This window comes from Blennius ocellaris (genome assembly GCF_963422515.1).
Source record: "Blennius ocellaris genome assembly, chromosome: 16".
Lineage (NCBI taxonomy): Eukaryota > Metazoa > Chordata > Actinopteri > Blenniiformes > Blenniidae > Blennius > Blennius ocellaris.
This window is the reverse complement of record NC_137665.1, coordinates 16,831,902-16,851,887: the sequence shown is the minus strand read 5'-3', so window position 1 is coordinate 16,851,887 and position 19,986 is coordinate 16,831,902. Positions and strand designations below refer to the sequence as shown.

At 45.8% G+C, this 19,986-nt stretch overlaps 2 protein-coding genes across 5 annotated transcripts; both read left to right on the top strand.

The window, feature by feature from the left end:
- Positions 1–3,347: 3,347 nt before the first annotated feature.
- phospho1 (phosphoethanolamine/phosphocholine phosphatase 1) lies at positions 3,348–6,097 on the top strand. Of its 4 annotated transcripts, none has more exons than XM_080510972.1 (3): positions 3,348–3,452; positions 3,881–3,953; positions 4,385–6,097. In XM_080510972.1, the coding sequence occupies exon 3, from the start codon at positions 4,423–4,425 to the stop codon at positions 5,188–5,190; it is 768 nt and encodes a 255-aa protein (XP_080367098.1). In that variant the 5' UTR covers positions 3,348–3,452; positions 3,881–3,953; positions 4,385–4,422; the 3' UTR covers positions 5,191–6,097. The 4 variants fall into 4 exon arrangements, with proteins under 4 accessions (XP_080367098.1, XP_080367095.1, XP_080367096.1 ...); XM_080510969.1 differs by having other exon boundaries at positions 4,246–6,097; XM_080510970.1 differs by lacking the exon at positions 3,348–3,452 and adding an exon at positions 3,463–3,719 and having other exon boundaries at positions 4,246–6,097.
- Positions 6,098–7,478: 1,381 nt separating this feature from the next.
- eftud2 (elongation factor Tu GTP binding domain containing 2) lies at positions 7,479–19,880 on the top strand. Its single transcript, XM_080511626.1, has 28 exons — positions 7,479–7,597; positions 8,315–8,430; positions 8,529–8,691; positions 9,021–9,099; positions 9,249–9,324; positions 9,525–9,590; positions 9,676–9,711; positions 9,834–9,924; positions 10,101–10,183; positions 10,273–10,439; positions 10,560–10,684; positions 10,775–10,838; positions 10,933–11,023; positions 11,190–11,325; positions 11,538–11,665; positions 11,990–12,183; positions 12,282–12,393; positions 12,503–12,643; positions 12,796–12,897; positions 13,126–13,208; positions 13,459–13,545; positions 14,576–14,702; positions 15,515–15,602; positions 15,710–15,828; positions 16,091–16,185; positions 16,286–16,439; positions 18,846–18,953; positions 19,570–19,880. Exons 2-28 carry the CDS (start codon positions 8,326–8,328, stop codon positions 19,663–19,665), a joined length of 2,916 nt encoding a protein of 971 aa, XP_080367752.1. The 5' UTR covers positions 7,479–7,597; positions 8,315–8,325; the 3' UTR covers positions 19,666–19,880.
- The last annotated feature ends 106 nt before the right edge of the window (positions 19,881–19,986 follow it).

The following is a 19,986-nucleotide window of genomic DNA, read 5'->3' as shown; positions in this document are numbered from 1 at the left end:
AGTAGCTTAGCCCCCCCTCCCCCCCTCCTCCGTCTGACTTGACGCTTGCAATTTCTCCTTGCAGGTTTCAGTAGCACTGCAACATTCGCTTACCATCCCGCCACATCGGGTTCACCGCTGGGATTCAGCATTTTGCAGTATGGAGCTGTGTTTAAATGTTTTTTTCTTTTGTTTGTTTGTTTTTGGGTTTTTTTAAGCCTTTTCTTTTGTGTATTCTCTGCACTTTACTGCTGCGTGGGTGAGGCGCAGGGAAGGGAACGGGTGGTGGGGAAGGGTGGGGGACTGACTGATGCATTGTGGAACGGCGTGCAGGTGTGGCTGCGTGGAAGAGAGAGAGAAAAAAAAGCGGCGAACGCCCCCGACTTTTGAGTGGATGTTGTTTGGCAAGGAAAGGAGGAGAATTCCGGCTGGAGGCGGGTAGTGTGGAAGGGACCAGAGCAAGCAAAGGATATGTCTTTGTCTTTTTTTGTTTGTTTGTTTGTTTGTTTTAAGGAATAAATATTTCCTCCAACGCCGACCTCCCTCCAAAGTAAAAGCAATGCTCACTCTGCTTTGGCGACTCCACACTAGCTTCTCCACACAATGTCTGAAACCCATCGTCTCTCAATGTCTCGTCTCCTCAGTCCACAGGACGATTCTCCTCCTCCTTTCTTTGTTATATAGAATGCACTTTCTACTAAATTTCTTGGGTAGTTAAGAAAAATAACATTGTATATTCTTTAAAGATGTTTTAAACAAAACAAAAAAAAAATCAAATATACTTTTCCCCCTTTGTATTTTTAACCACTTAATGTAGCATTGCGTATTTTATTATTGTATCTGGTACAAAATGTGCAGCTTTATAATGTCCTGGTTTGTCCTTATTTTGTATGTTACTTGGAGATCGGGGGGGGGGAGAAGTGGAAAAAGTTGGGCCTTTTTTGATAATGTACATTTAACTGCTAACTTTGAGAAGTAAAAACAAGTAGCCATGAACGGAGTGTTTTCAGTCTTTTCATTTCATTGGATAGATGGCGTGAACACACACACACACACACACACACACTCTGGGTGTTTTGGAGTCATTTTGTTGACGTTTCCCAGCACTATCTGCTGCACGTGACCCCCGAGGCTTCAGCAGCAGCTGACGTCTGCTTTTCTAGGAGCCGTCGTGTTGAAGTTTCCGTCTCCGAACAGACGGGTTCACTTCACCACATTAACCTGCGACTTTATGCTGAGATTTCTCTGCCACTTTTTACACAAACTGCAGAATAAGAACCATGAATATGTGAGTTTAATGTCATTTAAAAAAAAAAAGATTTTAATAAGGTCTACACAGCAGCTACTACATATCCGCTAACCTAAGAAAGATTAAATCACTTGAGGAAATGACTTCACTGCATTTAACCCTTTCATAGCTGCTGGGGGTCAAGGATCTTTATGAGGCGGGATTCAAACCGACAAACTCCCAAACCCCAAACTTGCTCCTCTGGTGTCCAGGCCATTGCCGTGTACGCTTTCCAACTTCATCGTGGTGCAACCTTAGTTGTGCCAATTTGTGCATCCTCACTTCCACAAAGGATAATGAAGGACTAATAGTTGTTACAGTAATTGGAAAAAAAATTTAGATTTTCACTTCCTTATATCATTCCGAAAAAATATATAGTTTTAAACGGTCTAAATTTACCAATTTAAAGCATCTGACCAGTAATGGACAGGAAATGCTGCTATTGGAAGTTTGAAGTCTGTTTATAACACACACACACACACACACACACACACAACTTTTTATTCCTCTGTTAACACTAAGGTCACAATGAGACTTTCACTGCTTCAGAGCAGCATCGCCTCCATCTCCAGAGGTGGATGCAAGTGGCACTGAGTCACTTCACCCTGTAAGGTAAAGCGGTGTGTGTGAGTGTGAGTGAGTGTGTGTGTGTGTGTGTGTGTGTGTGCTTGCGTGTGTGTGTGACTCACTGTTGGCGAGTGGGTGGTCAGGTACCGAGGCTCATTTCACCAGAAGAGGAGATAATAACATGCCGTCTATACATCTCCTTTCCCCACTTGGGTTTGAAAATAGCCGGCGCCCCAGCTGTTAGTCATTAGGGCCTGGCGGTGGAGGGGAGGGAGGAGGCTGCGTCTGTCAGCCAGCAGATAAAGAGAGGAGGAGGAGGGGGGTGGTGGTGGTGGGGGGGCGCCATGTCTCCTTCAGGAGCGAGTTTGAACCACCTCATTAATCACAGTATACTTTGCAGGCCCCATACGCAGAACAGCGTCGTGGAGAAATAAGCTGCAAAACATCGCCGATGCGCGGTTTGACTTGAAGCGGCGTCACACTGATTTTATTGCAGGTGATTCTATCTTCGCCGACCCGAGGCTCCAAAAGACCGTCCGAGGTCTGTTATTTTACTCTTTGTCACACTGACCTGAATTCACTTCATCCTGTGGAACGAAAGTGCTGATAAGCTCAGTGTATGAGGAACGTCTGAGGTCCTCTTTTTGTGTGTGTGTGTCTCCACGTGATGACAGTGGGTTTTATTGGAGGCAGTAGACTGGGATTGACCTCCGTCAGCAGTTCTTCATTATACAAAATCCCATTTATTAAGTGAAGCCCCCGGCTCATATAGCCTGCTCAGTGTTTTTTCACACAGTGATGTTGCTACCTGACAGGCTGGCCAGCCTGTCAGGTAGCAACATCACTGTGTGAAAAACACTGAGCAGGGAGCGTCTCCATGGCAACAGACATTGATCTCCATGAGGTGCCTCTCCCATCCGTTTTTTTTTTTTTTTTTTACGGGGATTTATTTGGACACTATTAACTGTTAACATCCCAAAATCGAATCGACTTGTCCTTGAATGATGACAACTCATCCCTGAAGATTTCATGTAATCGGGGGAGTTGCAAAAAGTTGGTAAAAAATTTTTTTATAATAATACATGCATGCACACAAATCAATAAATAAATGCTCACGGAGAAAAAAACACAACTTTACACAGAGGTGTAAACATTTATGCGGAGGTTTTCAAAGAGACAGGATAATAGATAAATACCCGTGTATAGGGTAGAACAAGTGTGGGAGTCAGAGGAGTTTCTTTTCCTCTCATGGTCCCTTTTGAAATGTTTTAACAAGAAATCCCGTTAAAAGAAAGTGGAGAGGGAACGCTCTTCTTGAGCCGCACTTTTCATTGCTGGATTTCTTTGTGATCGAATCGACCGTTTCCGTCCGTGTCTATAAAGAGCGTCTCTCTCGCTCTCGCTGACGTGAACGCGCACAGCAGGCTGCTCATTACATGGGCGGTCGCGGAGGCGCGGTCCCGCTGTTTTTTTTTTTCTTTTTTCTTCCAGGAGCGTTTAAAAGCGCGCATAACACCGGCCGACCGGCGGATCTCTGCTTCTGCACTCCGAGACACCGGACCGGACCGGACCTGCCTGCCCGACACCGGGGATCGGAACATCTCATACTCTCATACATGTATGTTTTCTATTTGAAGCGCAGGACCGCAGCTTGTTTTCTTTGTTGTTGTTGTTGTTGTTGTTGTTGTTGTTTTTCCCCCAGCCCAATTGTTCACAGCCGCAGTGTTGTTTGTGTCAAGTTAGTTGAGCAGAAGAGAAGTTATCTGATGGACAGATCGTCTTGGAGGGTAATCAGGACCGAACAGATTGTTCTGAACAAGCCAGGCTGGTATTGATGGAGAGGCTTGGAGGATGGACAGCGCGCAGCTTCAGCTGTGTCACCAAGGTTACAGTGATCTGGGGTTTAGTAGGCTTTAACTGCTGTGAGCACCATTCCTCCTTAATTCCAGGTTGTTGTTTTTTTATATATATATATAGTGAGGGATCAACCAGAAAGTCTATATGAGGTGATCGCAGACCTTTCATGGTGTCTGTCTCCGCAAACAGAAACGAACAGACGCCTGGCTGGTTCCGTGAATTAAAACCTTCTGCAGACATCACCGCCTGCTGTCAGACCCAGGTAAGACCCGGAGACGAAGACTTTATTACGCATATGGCTTGCTTGCATGACGCCTCGAAGCTGATCACACTGGCTCTGATTTATTTATTTTTTTAATAAAGATTTCCAGGGTAGATGCTCTGAACGCTGCCTCCTCTGAGCTGAAAGCTGCTGGTTGGCTGCTCGGCTTTGACACATTTCTATATTGCATTGCTGTGATGTTAGGCTGTATGTTTCTTATCTGTAATATTTGGTTCTGTTTCCATCCAACCCTCCCCTCCCCTCCCCTGGTGTGTCCGTGCACATTTCCTAGAGAGCCTTAGCCTCCGCCGACCTGCCTTGCGTGGGATTGTAGAGTGGAGGAGCGTGGGTGGAGATTTTGATGGGCTCACTGTAAATGATGGGGGATTCGGTCTTCAACTGCTGTTATGTCCCACCCCACCCTCCTCCAGGCGAGGAGGAGCCCCGCAGGTCCAGCCGACCAGAGACCATGGCCTCCCGCGGGTCTCACGTCTCCCCGGACAAGCGCTTCCTCATCTTCTTCGACTTCGACGAGACGGTGGTGGACGAGACCAGCGACGACATGGTGGTGCAGGCCGCCCCGGGGCAGCACCTGCCCAACTGGCTGAAGGACACCTACCAGCTGGGCCGCTACAACGAGTACATGCAGCGCGTCCTGGCCTACCTGGCGGAGCAGGGCGTCACCGAGAGCGACATCCGCAGCATCATGGAGAAGATCCCGGCCACCCCGGGCATGCTCAACCTCTTCCAGTACCTCCGCACCCGGTCCGCGCAGGACTTCGAGGCGGTGCTGGTGTCGGACTCCAACACCTTCTTCATCGAGTCCTGGCTCCGCCGCGCCGGCGCCCGCCAGCTCTTCCAGCGCGTCCTCTCCAACCCGGCCACCTTCAACAAGGACGGCCGGCTGGTGCTGCGGCCCTTCCACACCCACGACTGCCTGCGCTGTCCGGAGAACATGTGCAAGCAGGTGGTGGTGCGGGACTACGTGGCCCGCAGGACGCAGGAGCGGGGGCGCCCCTACCAGCGGGTCTTCTACGTGGGCGACGGGGCCAACGACTTCTGCCCGGCGCTCTCCCTGGGGCCCCGGGACGTGGCTTTCCCGCGGAGGGACTTCCCCATGCACAAGCTGATCACGGAGACCCACGAGGCCCGGCCCGGGGAGTTCAGGGCCGTCACGGTGCCCTGGGAGAACGCGGAGGAGGTGGTGCAGCGGCTGAGGAAGCTGGTGGCCGAGTAGAGCAAGACGAGCTCAGTCCTTTTCTCCATTGAATTGCCTCTTAAAAAAAAAAAAAAGAATTTCTTTTTTAAAGTTCCCGACTCTCCTTCTGATCCCTCATTTGCCAAAACGTGAGAAGTTTGAAGCCTTCGACGGCTTGTAGAGGTTCAATTATGAGGGCAGGCGACACATTAATCACGTTCTCAGGTTAAACAAACAAAGAACTAAAAAAAAAAAAAAAATTATAATAAAAAATCCCCAGAAACTAATATTCAAAGCAATAGACCCACGTGTACTGTCAGTAAACATGAGATTAATGTTGTTGACGTGGCGTCCGACCAGCACGTGCCTTCGCTCCTCAGGCGGCGGTCCGGAGGTCACGCCAGACACGCCAGGTTAATGAATAATCATCTCAACTTTCACTCGGAGATGGAACCAAAACAAAAACGTGACAAATCGGATGCACATGCGCTCTCATGTGAGGAGAGCAACTATAAATGAAAGCTTTTAATTGTATTGTTTACAGCACTTGTGTGATGAATATCTGCGTGTGAGGGAACGATTTACTCTGGATGTTATACTGAAATCATTGGTTACTATATCTCGTAAAGAATTATTTGCTCAGTATAACAGTATCAACCAACTGAGTGGCTGATGTAAACAACGCGTGTTTTTCTTGCAAAACACACACTTTTTTTAAAGGTGATATTTTAACTTATAGTCTCGATGAACTAATTGGATTGCCATCTGATGGCGGAGGGTATTGAAGTAGACCAAACTGCGAATTATTTCTGTTTTATGTTTGTCTTTACTTAGTTTTTCCTGTTTGTGTCATTTGTTCATTTTTTTTTTCTGTTTTGTCGTCATTGTGTAGGTTTGACCTACTAAAGAAATACGTACACCAGCAGGAATAAAGCCATCAACTGAACCTGTCTTTTGTCTTTCTATACAAACAATGCACCAACATGCATGACATGGTCCTCCATCTCCTCATAGATAAAAATATATTTTGATTTACAGGAAGTCCGTCTGAAATGTTTTATTCCACAAAATTGGAGTCGTTTTTTTTAACATTAATATGTAACAGGTGTTTACTGCCCCTTGGTGGCAACGAGGTTGAACAACACGGGGCGATAAGATAAGTTCTCGACCGTGTTTGACATAAATATAAATATAGCCATGATATTTGACACGTGGAGAATTACATTATTCGTTCAATTTGAATGAATGCATGAATAGAAATAAACCACTTGAATTCAACTTAAAACAGAAAGAAAGCAGTGGGCCTCCACTGAAATAAACGTCCGTGCACTGGCGATGGATAAGTCAGGGGAATCTATTAAAGCTTAAACTGATGGTAATGTAAAACAGTAGAGATAATATTTTATTGAAAAATATAAACCTAATGATAGGCTCGTCAACAGAAACAAACACAACATATGAGGAATTCCAGTTAATGAGCTTTTTATAAATATTTAATTACTGTGAATTGTTTTATGACTGATATGCTGACGATATTTCCAATAAGCCATAATTGTATTATTAATATTATAGTTTTAGTAAAGAAAAAAAATTGCTTATTGGATATATCGCCAACGTATCAGTCATTTTTACTTTTACTTTCAGAATGGTGTATTATTAACTTTATTCCAGAGGGGGTGATATAAAGTTTATGATAGTATTGATAAAATACAAACAAACATAAAAGTACTGATTAGAACTTGTAATTGTTCTGAGAAAAAAAACAAAGAAATAAGAAAAGCCAAGGTATACTCTACTAAAATAAAAATCTTATTAAATTAAATAAAATGTCAGTGTATTTATTGAATGTATGGATTATGTCAAAATGGGCAAATATAATAAGAATAGTTTTATTGTCATATTACATTGCATAAGGAAATTGCTCATTACTTCTCTTTAATTACAGATTCAAATATAAATATAAATATAAAATATGTATAGTAATAAAAAAATAAAGGTAGAAGCATAAAAGGTATGAATAAGTAGCACTTTATATGACAATCATGCTGTGCAAAGCTGCAGGTAAGGAAGATAGATGAATTTGTGTGTGTGTGTGTGTGTGTGTGTGTGTGTGTGTGTGTGTGTGTGTGTGTGTGTGTGTGTGTGTGTGTGTGTGTGTGTGTGTGAGAGAGAGAGAGTGTGTGTGATTTTCCACTCACATAAATCACCTTTGTTACATATCCCTGTTCATGTTTTAGCCACCGAGTTGTTGGGTGCAGTACTTGTAATACACCACAGGGGCACCAATGACCCGTCGCTGTTGTCGGTTTGACAAGAGAAGAAGAAAACCGGAAGTAGCATTTCACGCGCATGGCGCTCTTTGGAGTACTATTTATCTTCTGAACACGAACAAAACTTCTAACGTCATCAAAATTATATTCGTTCGCCGGGTTGTAACAGCGCACAGGTACGTGTATTGAGCACCGGGCTGCGTTTAACTGAATGCAGCGACCTCACTTTAAACACGTCTCGAAACAAGAACGAAACTCAAACGTTCATTCATTTCTCTGCTCGCTAGCAAGCTAGCATGCTAATTTCTGTCCAGACAGTCGTGATAAAGGCTCGAGAAAATATGTTGTTTCTCTTTACAAAGTCTACATGCAAAACCAACCTGCAGTGCAGACTTGATGGAAACAGAAATGTTGTTGTTGATTTATTATAGTCCGACTTTGCGTGGTGTGCTACATGCAGCGTTAGCATTAGCTTGTGTTTAACAGACTGAGGTTGTAACTTTAACTGATTTAACACTAATAGGCCCATGACTGATTGATGTTTTAGTGGTATATTTACAGAGTTGTTCACAAGGGAAGGATATGACATCATTTGAATCAAAAGCAAGGACAAGAAATCAGTCCACTAAACTGAAAATAGCTATTCAAACTAAGAGCAAAAGTCAGAATTTAAAGATATTAATTATATGTTTCATTTGTAGTGAACTTTATATTTAAAACCTCAATGATCAATACACAGTAAATAAAATGAGAACAAAGGTTAGCAGACGATGAGTGTAGAAATGACAGTTGGGTGAATTTGGTTCTTAGTAGACGACCGATTGGCTCCTTATGGTAAAACTCTTTGATTTAGTCACGTTTGAATAATGATGAACTTTCATCTTTTCTTTCAGTTCGCTACGAGATGGACGCTGATTTGTATGATGAGTTTGGGAACTACATCGGTCCGGAGCTGGACTCTGACGATGACGACGATGATATGGATGCTGAGGACCGAGATGTCGATGAGGTACTTTTCACATCCGGAGCAACACTACTCTTTACACGGTTGTGTTTCAGCCATTTTGTCACGCTTCTCATACCTGCCACCTCGTTTATCTTTCGCAGGGCGACGAGGATGATGAGGACGAGCCTGCTGATGCTGACGACGACGTTCCTGGAATGGCGGTTGTGCTGCACGAGGACAAGAAGTACTATCCCACCGCAGAGGAGGTGTACGGTCCTGAGGTGGAGACAATTGTCCAGGAGGAAGACACACAACCGCTTACAGGTTAGAAATGGGAAGATTTAAGTAGGCGTGGATCTCTGTGTTGTTTAAATAAAGGCATGTTTGTACTTAAACTGTGTTGTTAAGAATGAAAAGCTTCTTTAGAGGCAATGTAGAATGAAAACCTTGTGTCAAAATGACAGGATGATGACAGATCGTTAGTAGAAAGTGAAATAATTTCATTTAAAAAAGCTCCAGATTAAATATCCGAGTTGACGATTGTAACTCGGTGAGCTCGTAGCATATTCTTAGAAGACAACAAGCCATTGTACCCACATTTTATTAATGTACCATTTGTCGTCAAGTGTTTTCTTTCTGATTTTCGTGTTTAGAGCCCATCATCAAGCCTGTGAGGAGCAAGCAGTTCACCCTAATGGAACAGGAATTGCCTGCCACCGTCTATGACATGGAGTGAGTAATGTGGACCGTCTTCTTTTCGCATGGACATGTGATCACACCACAGATGCCGGCGCTGAGCCTGAATCCAAGTGGTGATAAACTTCTGCCGTCTGCCTGGCTGCCTGCCTGCTCAAGCTGCGATGTCTGTTCTCTCTCGACAGATTTCTGGCCGACCTGATGGACGGACCCGAGCTGATCCGTAACGTCACGCTCTGTGGTCACCTTCACCACGGCAAGGTGAGAGACGCCTTCTGGCCGCCTCTGGCTCGGTCTGCCTGTTCCTCATCAGAGCGGGGCTTGTTTTTCGGCAGGCTGCCACAGAGAGCATGTGTTCCTAAGATGGAAGTTTCAGCGGGAGAGCGATTTCTTGAAACTATGCTAATGACATGGCTACATCTGTGGCTCGCAGGGAACTAATGAATGCATTTTTCATTCAGACCTGTTTCGTGGACTGCCTGATTGAACAGACACACCCGGAAATCAGGAAGAGAGACGATGTGGACGTGAGTGTTGCTGGTCATTAATAGCTAAGTGATTCTCCATCCGGAAACCAGAGATTAACTCTTTTTTTTTTTTAAACCTTTTCAGCTGCGGTACACAGACATCCTCTTTACAGAGCAGGAGGTGAGTCATGAGGTCGACTTGTCTTCAAATGTCGGCTTTCGCTCATTAACCTGCTTTAATCCTTTTGAAGGGAGTTTATCATCATGAAAACATGAATGAGTTTCCTCTGGTATTCTCCACAGAGAGGTGTCGGCATCAAAAGCACGCCAGTCACCATGGTCCTGCCCGACTCCAGAGAAAAGTCCTACCTCTTCAACATCATGGATACACCAGGTGCTCCATTTTATCTGCTTACGTTGTTTACTAAACGGCAAAATGTTCATTTTTAAGAATTGAGGAATGTTCTGTCATCAACACGAGGTGTTTGATCTTGAAAGTGACCAAAGTCACTGATCGAAGCTCCTCGTTTGCCGTAAAGCTGATCTCCCATGTTTGACTCTCCCTCGAAGGTCACGTGAATTTCTCTGACGAGGTCACATCAAGCATCCGCATCTCGGACGGCGTCGTCCTCTTCATAGACGCGGCCGAAGGAGTGAGCGTCTTTCTGAAAAGTTGTGTCTCTCAAGCCAACGTGTCATTTTTTTTGTATAACGTCGGGGTGTTTCTCTGCCGTCGCGCCAGGTGATGCTGAACACAGAGCGTCTGATCAAACACGCCGTGCAGGAGCGCATGGCCATCACCATCTGCATCAACAAGGTGGACCGGCTGATTGTGGAGCTCAAGCTGCCTCCCACTGATGCTTATTATAAACTGCGCCACATCGTGGACGAGGTCAACGGTTTGCTTAGGTAATTCTGGATTTATTTATTTTTTACATTTATTTATTTATTTATAAAGGAATGAAAGCATTTTCCTCACTTCCCCAACTGGCATGTGGGTTGTGACTTGTGATTTCTGCTTTTGTTCAGCACTTATTCCACAGACGAGAACTTGGTGGTGTCGCCCCTGCTGGGAAACGTTTGCTTCGCCAGCTCTCAGTACAGCATCTGCTTCACCCTGGGCTCCTTCGCCAAGATCTACTCGGACACTTATGGTGAGAGATCCACTTCTTTCTAGACACAGTCCCAAAATCACAGGCCTCGTGCATTTTTTTTTTCCTCCCCTGACGTCCCTTTGCCTTCAGGGGACATCAGCTATAACGAGTTTGCCAAGAGGCTGTGGGGAGACATCTACTTCAACCCGAAAACGTGAGCAGCCGTTCAGGATCCCCGCCGTCCTCGTGTCTCCCCCTCTCTTTACGCAGCTTCACCGGCCTGTGATGTTCTTCTCTTCTCCTTCCAGGCGAAAGTTCACCAAGAAAGCCCCCAGTAGTAACTCTCAGCGCAGCTTTGTGGAATTTGTCTTGGAGCCTCTCTACAAGATCCTCTCACAGGTTAGACGCGTTTACTATCTTTTTTTTCTCTCGCTCTTTTTTTGTTTTTTGTTTTTTAAACGAGGCAGCACAGCAAGCTCAATTCCCCCTTCTCTTGTCAGGCTCCAACTCAACTTGCAAAGCTCGTTGTGTAATCCCTCTCCCTCCAAATCCTCTTTGTGCCCAGGTGGTTGGGGACGTGGACACTTCGCTGCCCCGAGTTCTGGATGAGCTGGGGATCCACCTGACTAAAGAGGAGCTGAAGCTGAACATCAGACCTCTGCTGAGGCTCGTCTGTAATCGCTTCTTCGGGGAGTTCACAGGTATGCCTCAGTTTCTTTTTCTTCATTTTTTGTGTGTGACCATTTTGACAGTTTCCTTTAAGCAGTTGTTCCTGCTTATTAGTCTTATCAGTCTACGTAAATCCATGTTGTATCATTTAAAAGTAAAAATCACATCATTGTGAAAACATTGCAAACAGTTCACAACATAGACGTGAAGCATTTAAATTTGACCTTTGACCTTCTTCATGCAGGTTTTGTGGACATGTGCGTGCAACACATCCCCTCACCACAAGAGGGCGCCCGGAACAAGATAGAGCACACCTACGCTGGAGGTCTGGACTCTGACTTGGGGGAGGCGATGGCAGAGTGTGATCCTGATGTGAGTCGAATGGAAATGCTTTTTTTTAATTTTTTTTAATTTTTTTTTTTTTTATAAACAGAGCGAGAGAAAGAACATCCACTTTAATGTGCGGTTTGAAGACGCTCCGCTTTACTGCCAATGGCTCTTTGTCGTCGATAATGTCCTTCCAGCTGCTCTTACAAATTAAACCGAAATGATTATTGTATTTCCAGAAATAAAGCCGTGTTTTTAGTCTCTTTTTTTTTTCAAACTGGTTGTTGGATCTTTGCATCCAGTCCCCCCCCCCCCCCCCCCCCCCCCCCGGTTTCGTGCTGTCCTCATTGCACATGTCGTCCCTCTCAGGGCCCCTTGATGTGCCACACCACCAAGATGTACAGCACGGAGGACGGCGTTCAGTTCCACGCGTTCGGCCGGGTGCTGAGTGGCACCATCCAGGCCGGTCAGCCCGTCAAGGTTTTAGGAGAGAACTACACGCTGGAGGACGAGGAGGACTCGCAGATCTGCACCGTGGGCCGTCTCTGGATATCCGTTGCCAGGTCCGTCCCCCCCAGAGTCATTTCACTCGTATCCATGTTGTACGCCGTTCCCTTTCGTTCGCTCTAGAAAGGTACAATGATTCGGTTCTCTGCTTTAGATACCAGGTGGAAGTGAATCGAGTGCCTGCAGGCAACTGGGTCCTGATCGAGGGTTGTGATCAGCCAATCGTCAAGACTGCTACAATCACAGAGCCCCGGGGAAATGAAGAGGTGAGAGATCAATGCCGGGGGGGCGGGGAGGGGGGGGGTCTCAGTAATGTCAAAAGAAAACTGCCTCCACAAGCCAGATCGGCTGTAAATCTTTAATTCTCTGTGGCAGGCTCAGATTTTCCGCCCTTTGAAGTTCAACACAGCGTCGGTTATTAAAATCGCAGTGGAGCCGGTCAACCCGTCAGAGCTGCCCAAAATGTTGGACGGACTGAGGAAGGTCAACAAGAGCTACCCGTCTCTCACCACAAAGGTACGCCACGCCACGCCGCCTCGCGCCAATACAGCCTCTGAGTGAATCACAAGAAGCAGGGATGAAAACATGAAATATGCCACTTTAACGTATTTTGATCTTTTGCTAATGAGTCGGTTAATTGAATGGAGTGATTTTGTTTTGTGTTTCAGGTGGAGGAGTCTGGAGAACACGTGATACTGGGGACCGGAGAGCTTTACCTCGACTGCGTTATGCACGACCTGAGGAAGATGTACTCCGAGATCGACATTAAAGTAATTTTCCTTTTCTTTCTGTGAGAGTTGAAGCTGCATTTATAGAACATAAATCTTAAAATAATGGGGGGGGGCAGTTTACTTTCTCCTGTTTTGATTCTCGATTAACTAAAGACACACACTTGGAGATTCAGCTTCCAAACGTGTTCATAGACATGTTTTCTTTAGGTTAGAATTGTATTTCAAGTGTTTCCTGGTTTTTGTCATTTTCTCCCACTTGACTGGCAGGTCGCCGATCCAGTCGTGACGTTTTGCGAGACCGTTGTGGAGACGTCGTCTCTGAAGTGCTTCGCCGAGACGCCCAACAAAAAGTGAGTCGATCCAATCTGGTTAAAGCATGTGCTGCTTTTATTTTATTTTATTTTTTTTCCTCCTCGGTTCAACAACTGTGTTCATCATATCCAACTCAAACTCTAATTTAGAAGCTTAGCTTGATGTGGAGGAGTTCTATTTGTGCCGTTGGGAGTCCCTGTCAGCGTCCGTTCCCCCCCCCCCCCCGGCCCCGTGTCTCCCTGGCCCGCACTGACTGACTGACTGACGGACGTGTGATGTGATTGACAGGAATAAGATCACCATGATCGCCGAGCCCCTGGAGAAAGGGTTGGCCGAGGACATCGAGAACGAGGTGGTGCAGATCACATGGAACAGGTACGAAGTCCAACTCGTTTCTTGTAGAATGTGGCTGAAGCTTCCCCCTCAGTATTAACAGGCTTAGTCAGTAATTACTCTATTATTCAGTGCCAGTCTGACTTAATCAGTCAGTCTCTTTTTACCCGTTAACAGGGATCAATGAGCGCACAGGTAATGATGATTGGCCCTTTAATGAAAAGCTGAAATGGAAGAATGTAGAGAAATGTAGAAAAAAACAGTTAATTTAAGGAATTACAGATTTACGTGATGCGACTTTTAAACGTTTAAGTTTGCTCCCTTAACAGCTTGTTTTAAAATAGGACTTGCTGTGGATAGCTCCAGAAGAGTCTTTTGTTTTACCAACTTGTATTTTTGACGTGGAAGTGAAGGTACGGTGGCCTGGAGGCAAAAGTCACAATGTGAACAAACCCTTAGCAACAAAAGCCACAACAGCAGTGCAGTGTCCATATTTAAAACGACGTAAACTGAAACACAATGCCAGCAGCCATGACGAGAAAGTCGCCCCTCCTCTGCTGCCCCTCCTGTCGGGATGGTTTTAGGTCGTTGTATGGAAGCTATATGATCCAGCTGTACTCAATAATATAAGAACTGACATCTGTCTCTTTGGATTGTCAGCCAAAGTAAAGCACATGGCTGGAAACCCGGCTTCCCATATTGATGAGTTCACTCTCTGGAATTGAGTCGTGTGTGTGTGTGTGTGTGTGTGTGTGTGTGTGTGTGTGTGTGTGTGTGTGTGTGTGTGTGTGTGTGTGTGTGTGTGTGTGTGTGTGTGTGTGTGTGTGTGTGTGTGTGTGTGTGTGTGTGTGTGTGTGTGTGTGTGTGTGTGTGTGTGTGTGTGTGTGTGTGTGTGTGTGTGTGTGTGTGTCTCTCTCTCGCTGCTCCGCCCATCTGGACCCGGCGGTGCCAGAGGACCCACACACTTCCCACGCCGTCACGTTTAAACCCTTCCTCCTCCCTCCCAGTCGACCAATCACCTCAAAGCGAGGCTTCCCGCTCACCTGCTTGGCGTTTTGTTTCCTCGCCGCAGGAAGAAGCTGGGCGAGTTCTTCCAGACCAAGTACGACTGGGATCTGCTGGCCGCCAGGTCCATCTGGGCCTTCGGGCCCGACACCACGGGACCGAACATCCTGGTGGACGACACGCTGCCGTCTGAGGTGGGCTCTTCTTCTTTCTTCTTTCTTCTTTCGCTTAATTTTGTCAGCAACACAGTGACTGGTGTGTTTGTTCATTTCTGTCAGGGAGATTTTAATAACAAGAGTCACGGCGTTTTTTATGCAATAACTGAAGATGTTTGAGATTGTTTGTCTCGTCTCATATTTGCCCAATAATCCCAATAATCTTATTTATGCCCAATAATCCGGTGGCCAATGTCTCTTCTGCCTCACAAACTGATATTAGAAGGTTTTTTTTTTAACTGATTTGAAATAACTGGTCATTGAAAGATGAAGTAATCAATAGTTTGTCTGTGATCTGAGGTTTGTCCCATTATTCTTAAAGCAACATCTCAAATGGAACAAAATGAAATGCTGTTTTAGTGCAGAATCATATTTCTAACAATCCCAACAGGGCAACTTTAAACCTCCCTGATATTTCAAATCAAAAAGATCCAATGTAGTTTGAGCTGGTGGCTCGTCCTCCCACCCCGCTACTCCACAATCAATCAATGAGTATAAAACTATTCTCGGTGTAACTTTGCACACCACTGCTTTCAAGTCATTATCTCGAATATAAGATAAAGTGGAAATTTTTTAACTAAACGGCTGAAGCTTCTATTTTTTTTTCCTCTTTGAATGACTTTGATTAATCGGTAATTAAAATGGGGGATGATTGAATAGCCGATCGTGAGTCATTAACTTCTGATGGCTCTGTCGCAGGACGTTTGTACTTTGGGCGTGACGTTAAACGGCAAAGACGTCGGGATGTAACGGACGATGCCGACGTAGAACCTCTTGTGTTTGTCGTTCAGGTGGACAAGGCGCTGCTCGGCTCGGTCAAAGACAGCATCGTCCAGGGCTTCCAGTGGGGCACCAGGGAAGGACCACTGTGTGACGAGCGTGAGTCCACCCCCCACACACACACACACACACACACACACACTTCACAATAGTTCACCAAACCTTCAGTCTGACCTTCATTCCCGTCCCGTCTGTCCCGCCTGCAGCCATCAGGAACGTGAAGTTTAAGATCCTGGACGCCGTCATCGCTCAGGAGCCGCTCCACCGAGGAGGGGGTCAGGTCATCCCCACCGCCAGGAGGGTCGTCTACTCCGCCTTCCTCATGGTGAGGTCACAGTGGCTCCTTCACCCTCGTCCTTCAACGTTCCATTACAATGATTACAGTTTGGGAGTTTTTCCTGCGTGCGCTTTTTTTTTTTTTTCATTGTTAAATTGCAAAGTGTCAATATTTTGTCGCCTTTCCTCGTCTTGCTCGGCTGCCGTGGAGCTTTTATCAAAAATCTGCTGGTCGGCTCCATGTGGCATGTGCACACTGTCTCGCCGGGCTGTCGTCTTTGCAGTAACATGTACTTTCCGTCACGTCGCAGGCCACGCCGAGGTTAATGGAGCCGTATTACTTTGTGGAGGTTCAGGCCCCGGCCGATTGCGTCTCTGCGGTTTACACCGTCCTGGCTCGGAGGAGGTTTGTCCTCTTCCCTGAAGCAATATCTGGGGGGGGGGGGGGAGAGTGAGGGAAAGATATTTTATCTGAGCATTTGGTCCGTGTTTATCCTCTTTCCCAGAGGTCATGTCACGCAGGACGCCCCGATTCCAGGCTCCCCTCTCTACACCATCAAGGCCTTCATCCCAGCCATCGACTCCTTCGGCTTCGAGACTGACCTGCGCACACACACCCAGGGTCAGGCCTTCGCTCTGTCCGTCTTCCACCACTGGCAGGTGAGATTTCAACACACAGAAGGAAAGACAATTGAGTCCATTGTTAAATTGCGGGACATGGTCGCGGGGGGGGGGCTGATCTCAACCTGTACGGGGGCAAACAGACTGTTTGAGGAGAACAATGCACTGTCCGGGAGGATGTTGACACGCCACAGAGAAACACCCATCCTGGACTTGAAGCAGAGATTTTGACGTGTCGGTGCGAACCACTGCACCACCGTGGCGGTCGTATAAAGAGTAGCCAGAAACCAGCCCACGGTAAAGTGTGTTGGAATCGATTGTAGGTGTTTTAGTTCTGTGACTGTTGAATCAACAAGCTAAAACTGATTGAATTACTCCCCTTCAATTAAAAAGAACTAACAGAAAACCTTAAATTAGTTACTTTTTAAAGCTATATGTTTAATTTCGAAAAGCAACCATGTGATTTATTTTCCTGTAAAATAATATTACATATAAACGATATAAAATTCACTATAGACTTTTAACAGACGTTAAAACTCTTTAGGGATTAAACTTCAGATCGAAAGGTTTAATAGGTTTAATATGAATTCATATTAAAAAAGTGACAAACCAGATTATTTTGGGTACTAATGAGCAAAATGACATCCTAATGACCCCAAATTACTTCTCAGTTACAGTCTTGTAAGTATTTGTAATTAGTTTCCTCTGAATGAGCTGCATAATCGATCTGCTCGTAGCGTTATGTGAGACTTTACATTCGCCGCCTTTATTTAAACGTCTTTAATCTGCTTTAAGTGTGATGAAAGAAACAGTTACTGTTCACCAGCAGCTGCTTCGTTTAATCTGAATGAAAAACTCTTATTTTCTTCTTCTTCTTCTTTTTTTTTTTTGCGTGAATGTGGATTTGTGATCGTCCCGTCACCCACACATTAACACGGTGGCAGCTTGCGCAGTAGAGTGACCGGCCTCGTGCGCACGTCTGCCACTCTCCACTAAACCCAGCCGAGTGTCGAGTCAGTTGCGCTTTAAGCGCGGCTTTCTCGCTCGCCGTCGGCCGGGGCCCCTTGCGCGTCGCTGGAAATGAAACCCCCACTTAGGGCCGATTAATACATTAATGCCAGGCGGCGGGGAAATAAAAGTGTCTCCGCCGTGCAAATATTTAATGTCGTCTCCGTCTCGCCGGCGGTTTCCGCTCCCCTGGGGTGAAAATACAACTGTTTGACAAGACGGCGGCCATGAATTATTTATTCAACACGCTTGTCCAAACACTGGGAAATGGAAAGATGTATTACAGTTAGAGTGATCCTTTGGGGAAATGAAAAATGAATGCAAGACGGAGTAACACACGGCCGCCTCCGTTACGACGGCATCTTGTTTTGGTTTGGGTTTTTTTTCTTTCTTTCTTCCGTCTATTCTTTTAACCTCAATTTGACAATTTAACGCCTCAGATTTCCTTTGGGAGAAATCCTGCATTTCTTATGTTTCATCAGCAGAAAAATGCCATTTAGCTTTGACGCCCCGTCACCGTGGTGATTTATTCTATCCGTTCCCTGAAGCCTCCCCCGGCACGTGGCTCTAATCACCGGCCGTCCATCCCGGGGTTGGTCTTTACCGTCGTCACTCTGGACCGTCTTTCCTCCGACCCGGCCTGAGGACGTCTTGACCCCGCCCTGCCAGAAGCCCCGAGTCCCCTCCTTTGTCCCATTAAAGTCCAGCTCACCTCACTGCTTCCACCATGTACCGCCAGTATCGCCGTACTAGCGTAACTGCGTTGACGAGCAGCTTACCACCCCCCCCCCCCCCCCCCCCCTTATTTAACTTCCAATTCAACTAAGAAGCGCCCCCCTCCACGGATCTGTCACATCTCCATGACAGTGAGGCGTCTCTGTGAAGGTCACACTGTGAGCCTCCTTATAACATAATGGATTTAGTGAATCACTTTAAAAGCCCGCGAACACATATTTCTTCCCGCTCGCGCTGCGATGGTGACACACACACACACACACACACACACACACACACACACACACACACACACACACACACACACACACACACACACACACACACACACACACACACACACACACACACACACACACACACACACACACACACACACACACACACACACACACACACACACACACACCGAGGGGTCACGTTGTTTTCCTCATCAGGTTGATGGACGTGCTCCTGACTCGGTAAACGCGCTGGCAGCTGAATCAGATATTTGAGGAAAGGTTGAGGCCACCGTCACAAAGTGTCCACTCAGCTTGTTAACGCTCAGAAGTTTTGACGGCTCTCATGTTGTCACATTACTGCGCCCGGCTGCAAACTGACGGGAGGAATTCTTCGGTGGCCGGCTGCCGTTTGCTTCCCTTTCTTGATTATTTTTTTTTCTTTTCTTTTTTCTCCTCCCCTCTCCGCGGTTTTAACTTTCAGATTGTGCCCGGCGACCCCCTGGACAAGAGCATTGTGATCAGGCCCCTGGAGCCTCAGCCCGCCCCCCACCTGGCCAGAGAGTTCATGATCAAGACCCGGCGGCGCAAGGTGACGCTTAACGAACGGCTACAATGATTTATGATATCGACGATGTTCAAAAAGTCTCTGAAAACACAGAAACGGAGCTTTTATGCCCAAATGCTAGTCTTTGTATGTAACCATCATTTCTGTCGCTCACAAGCACATTCGCAACGTCAAGCTGTTTATTTCAAAGGTAAAAGTGACGAACGCACGCATTTTGAGAAGATATGCGAACATAGTGAGTTATTTGATTCGATTATCTTCCATATTTCTCAAAAGTCCTCGCAGATGTAATTTTTGAGTGCTTTTCCATGAGCTCCTACTCGGCCTGACTCGATTCCCACAACATGACAAAGTAATCACGCAAATAATAAATCAAATAGTATATATTTGTATATGTTTATTGTTAGAAAATGTGGGATGATGCGATCGGGCTTCACTGTCCGGTGTTTCGGTTTCACTGGTGCCCCTGTTAACTGGTGTCTTCTGCCACCAGCCGCGAGCATCAGCTGATGTTAAAATAATGAACGTTTTATTTATTCTTTGCTCAGTTTCTGATTATTCCACAACCATAAAACCAAACTCAAGTCAAGTTAGAAGGTCAAAATGTGCATTTATGAAACAGGTTTTCTTTGTTTTACAGGGTCTGAGTGAAGATGTGAGCATCAGCAAGTTCTTCGACGATCCCATGTTGTTGGAGCTGGCCAAACAAGACGTGGTGCTCAACTATCCCATGTGAGACTGCGGCCGACACCGAAACCTCCACGAGTCGAACCGCAAATCATCAGGTTTCAATCTGGACTGTGAGCCGCTCGGGTGGATTTCATGAGGTTTTTAACAAAATAATGTGTTTTTTTTCCTCTTGTATTGTTATTTTTATATGTACAAACTCATTGTTTTTGTAGAATACAATAAACCAAACAAACAGCTGTTGGGCTTTGAAACTCATGTGAGTCTGAATTAAAGATGTGATGACACACGGATGTTCTGAGGTTTTCTGCTGATTCTTCTCCGCCGCCGCCGCGACTCCACTTTGTAGAAATTGACATTTAGATGAAAT

Bases quoted from the DNA above. Each gene is read 5' to 3' on its own strand.
- eftud2 (XM_080511626.1), top strand. From the start codon at position 8,326: ATGGACGCTGATTTGTATGATGAGTTTGGGAACTACATCGGTCCGGAG. The intron at 11,326-11,537 runs GTATGCCTCAGT...TTCTTCATGCAG, and splicing joins CTTCTTCGGGGAGTTCACAG to GTTTTGTGGACATGTGCGTG. The intron at 15,603-15,709 runs GTGAGTCCACCC...TCCCGCCTGCAG, and splicing joins AGGACCACTGTGTGACGAGC to CCATCAGGAACGTGAAGTTT.
- phospho1 (XM_080510969.1), top strand. From the start codon at position 4,330: ATGATGGGGGATTCGGTCTTCAACTGCTGTTATGTCCCACCCCACCCT.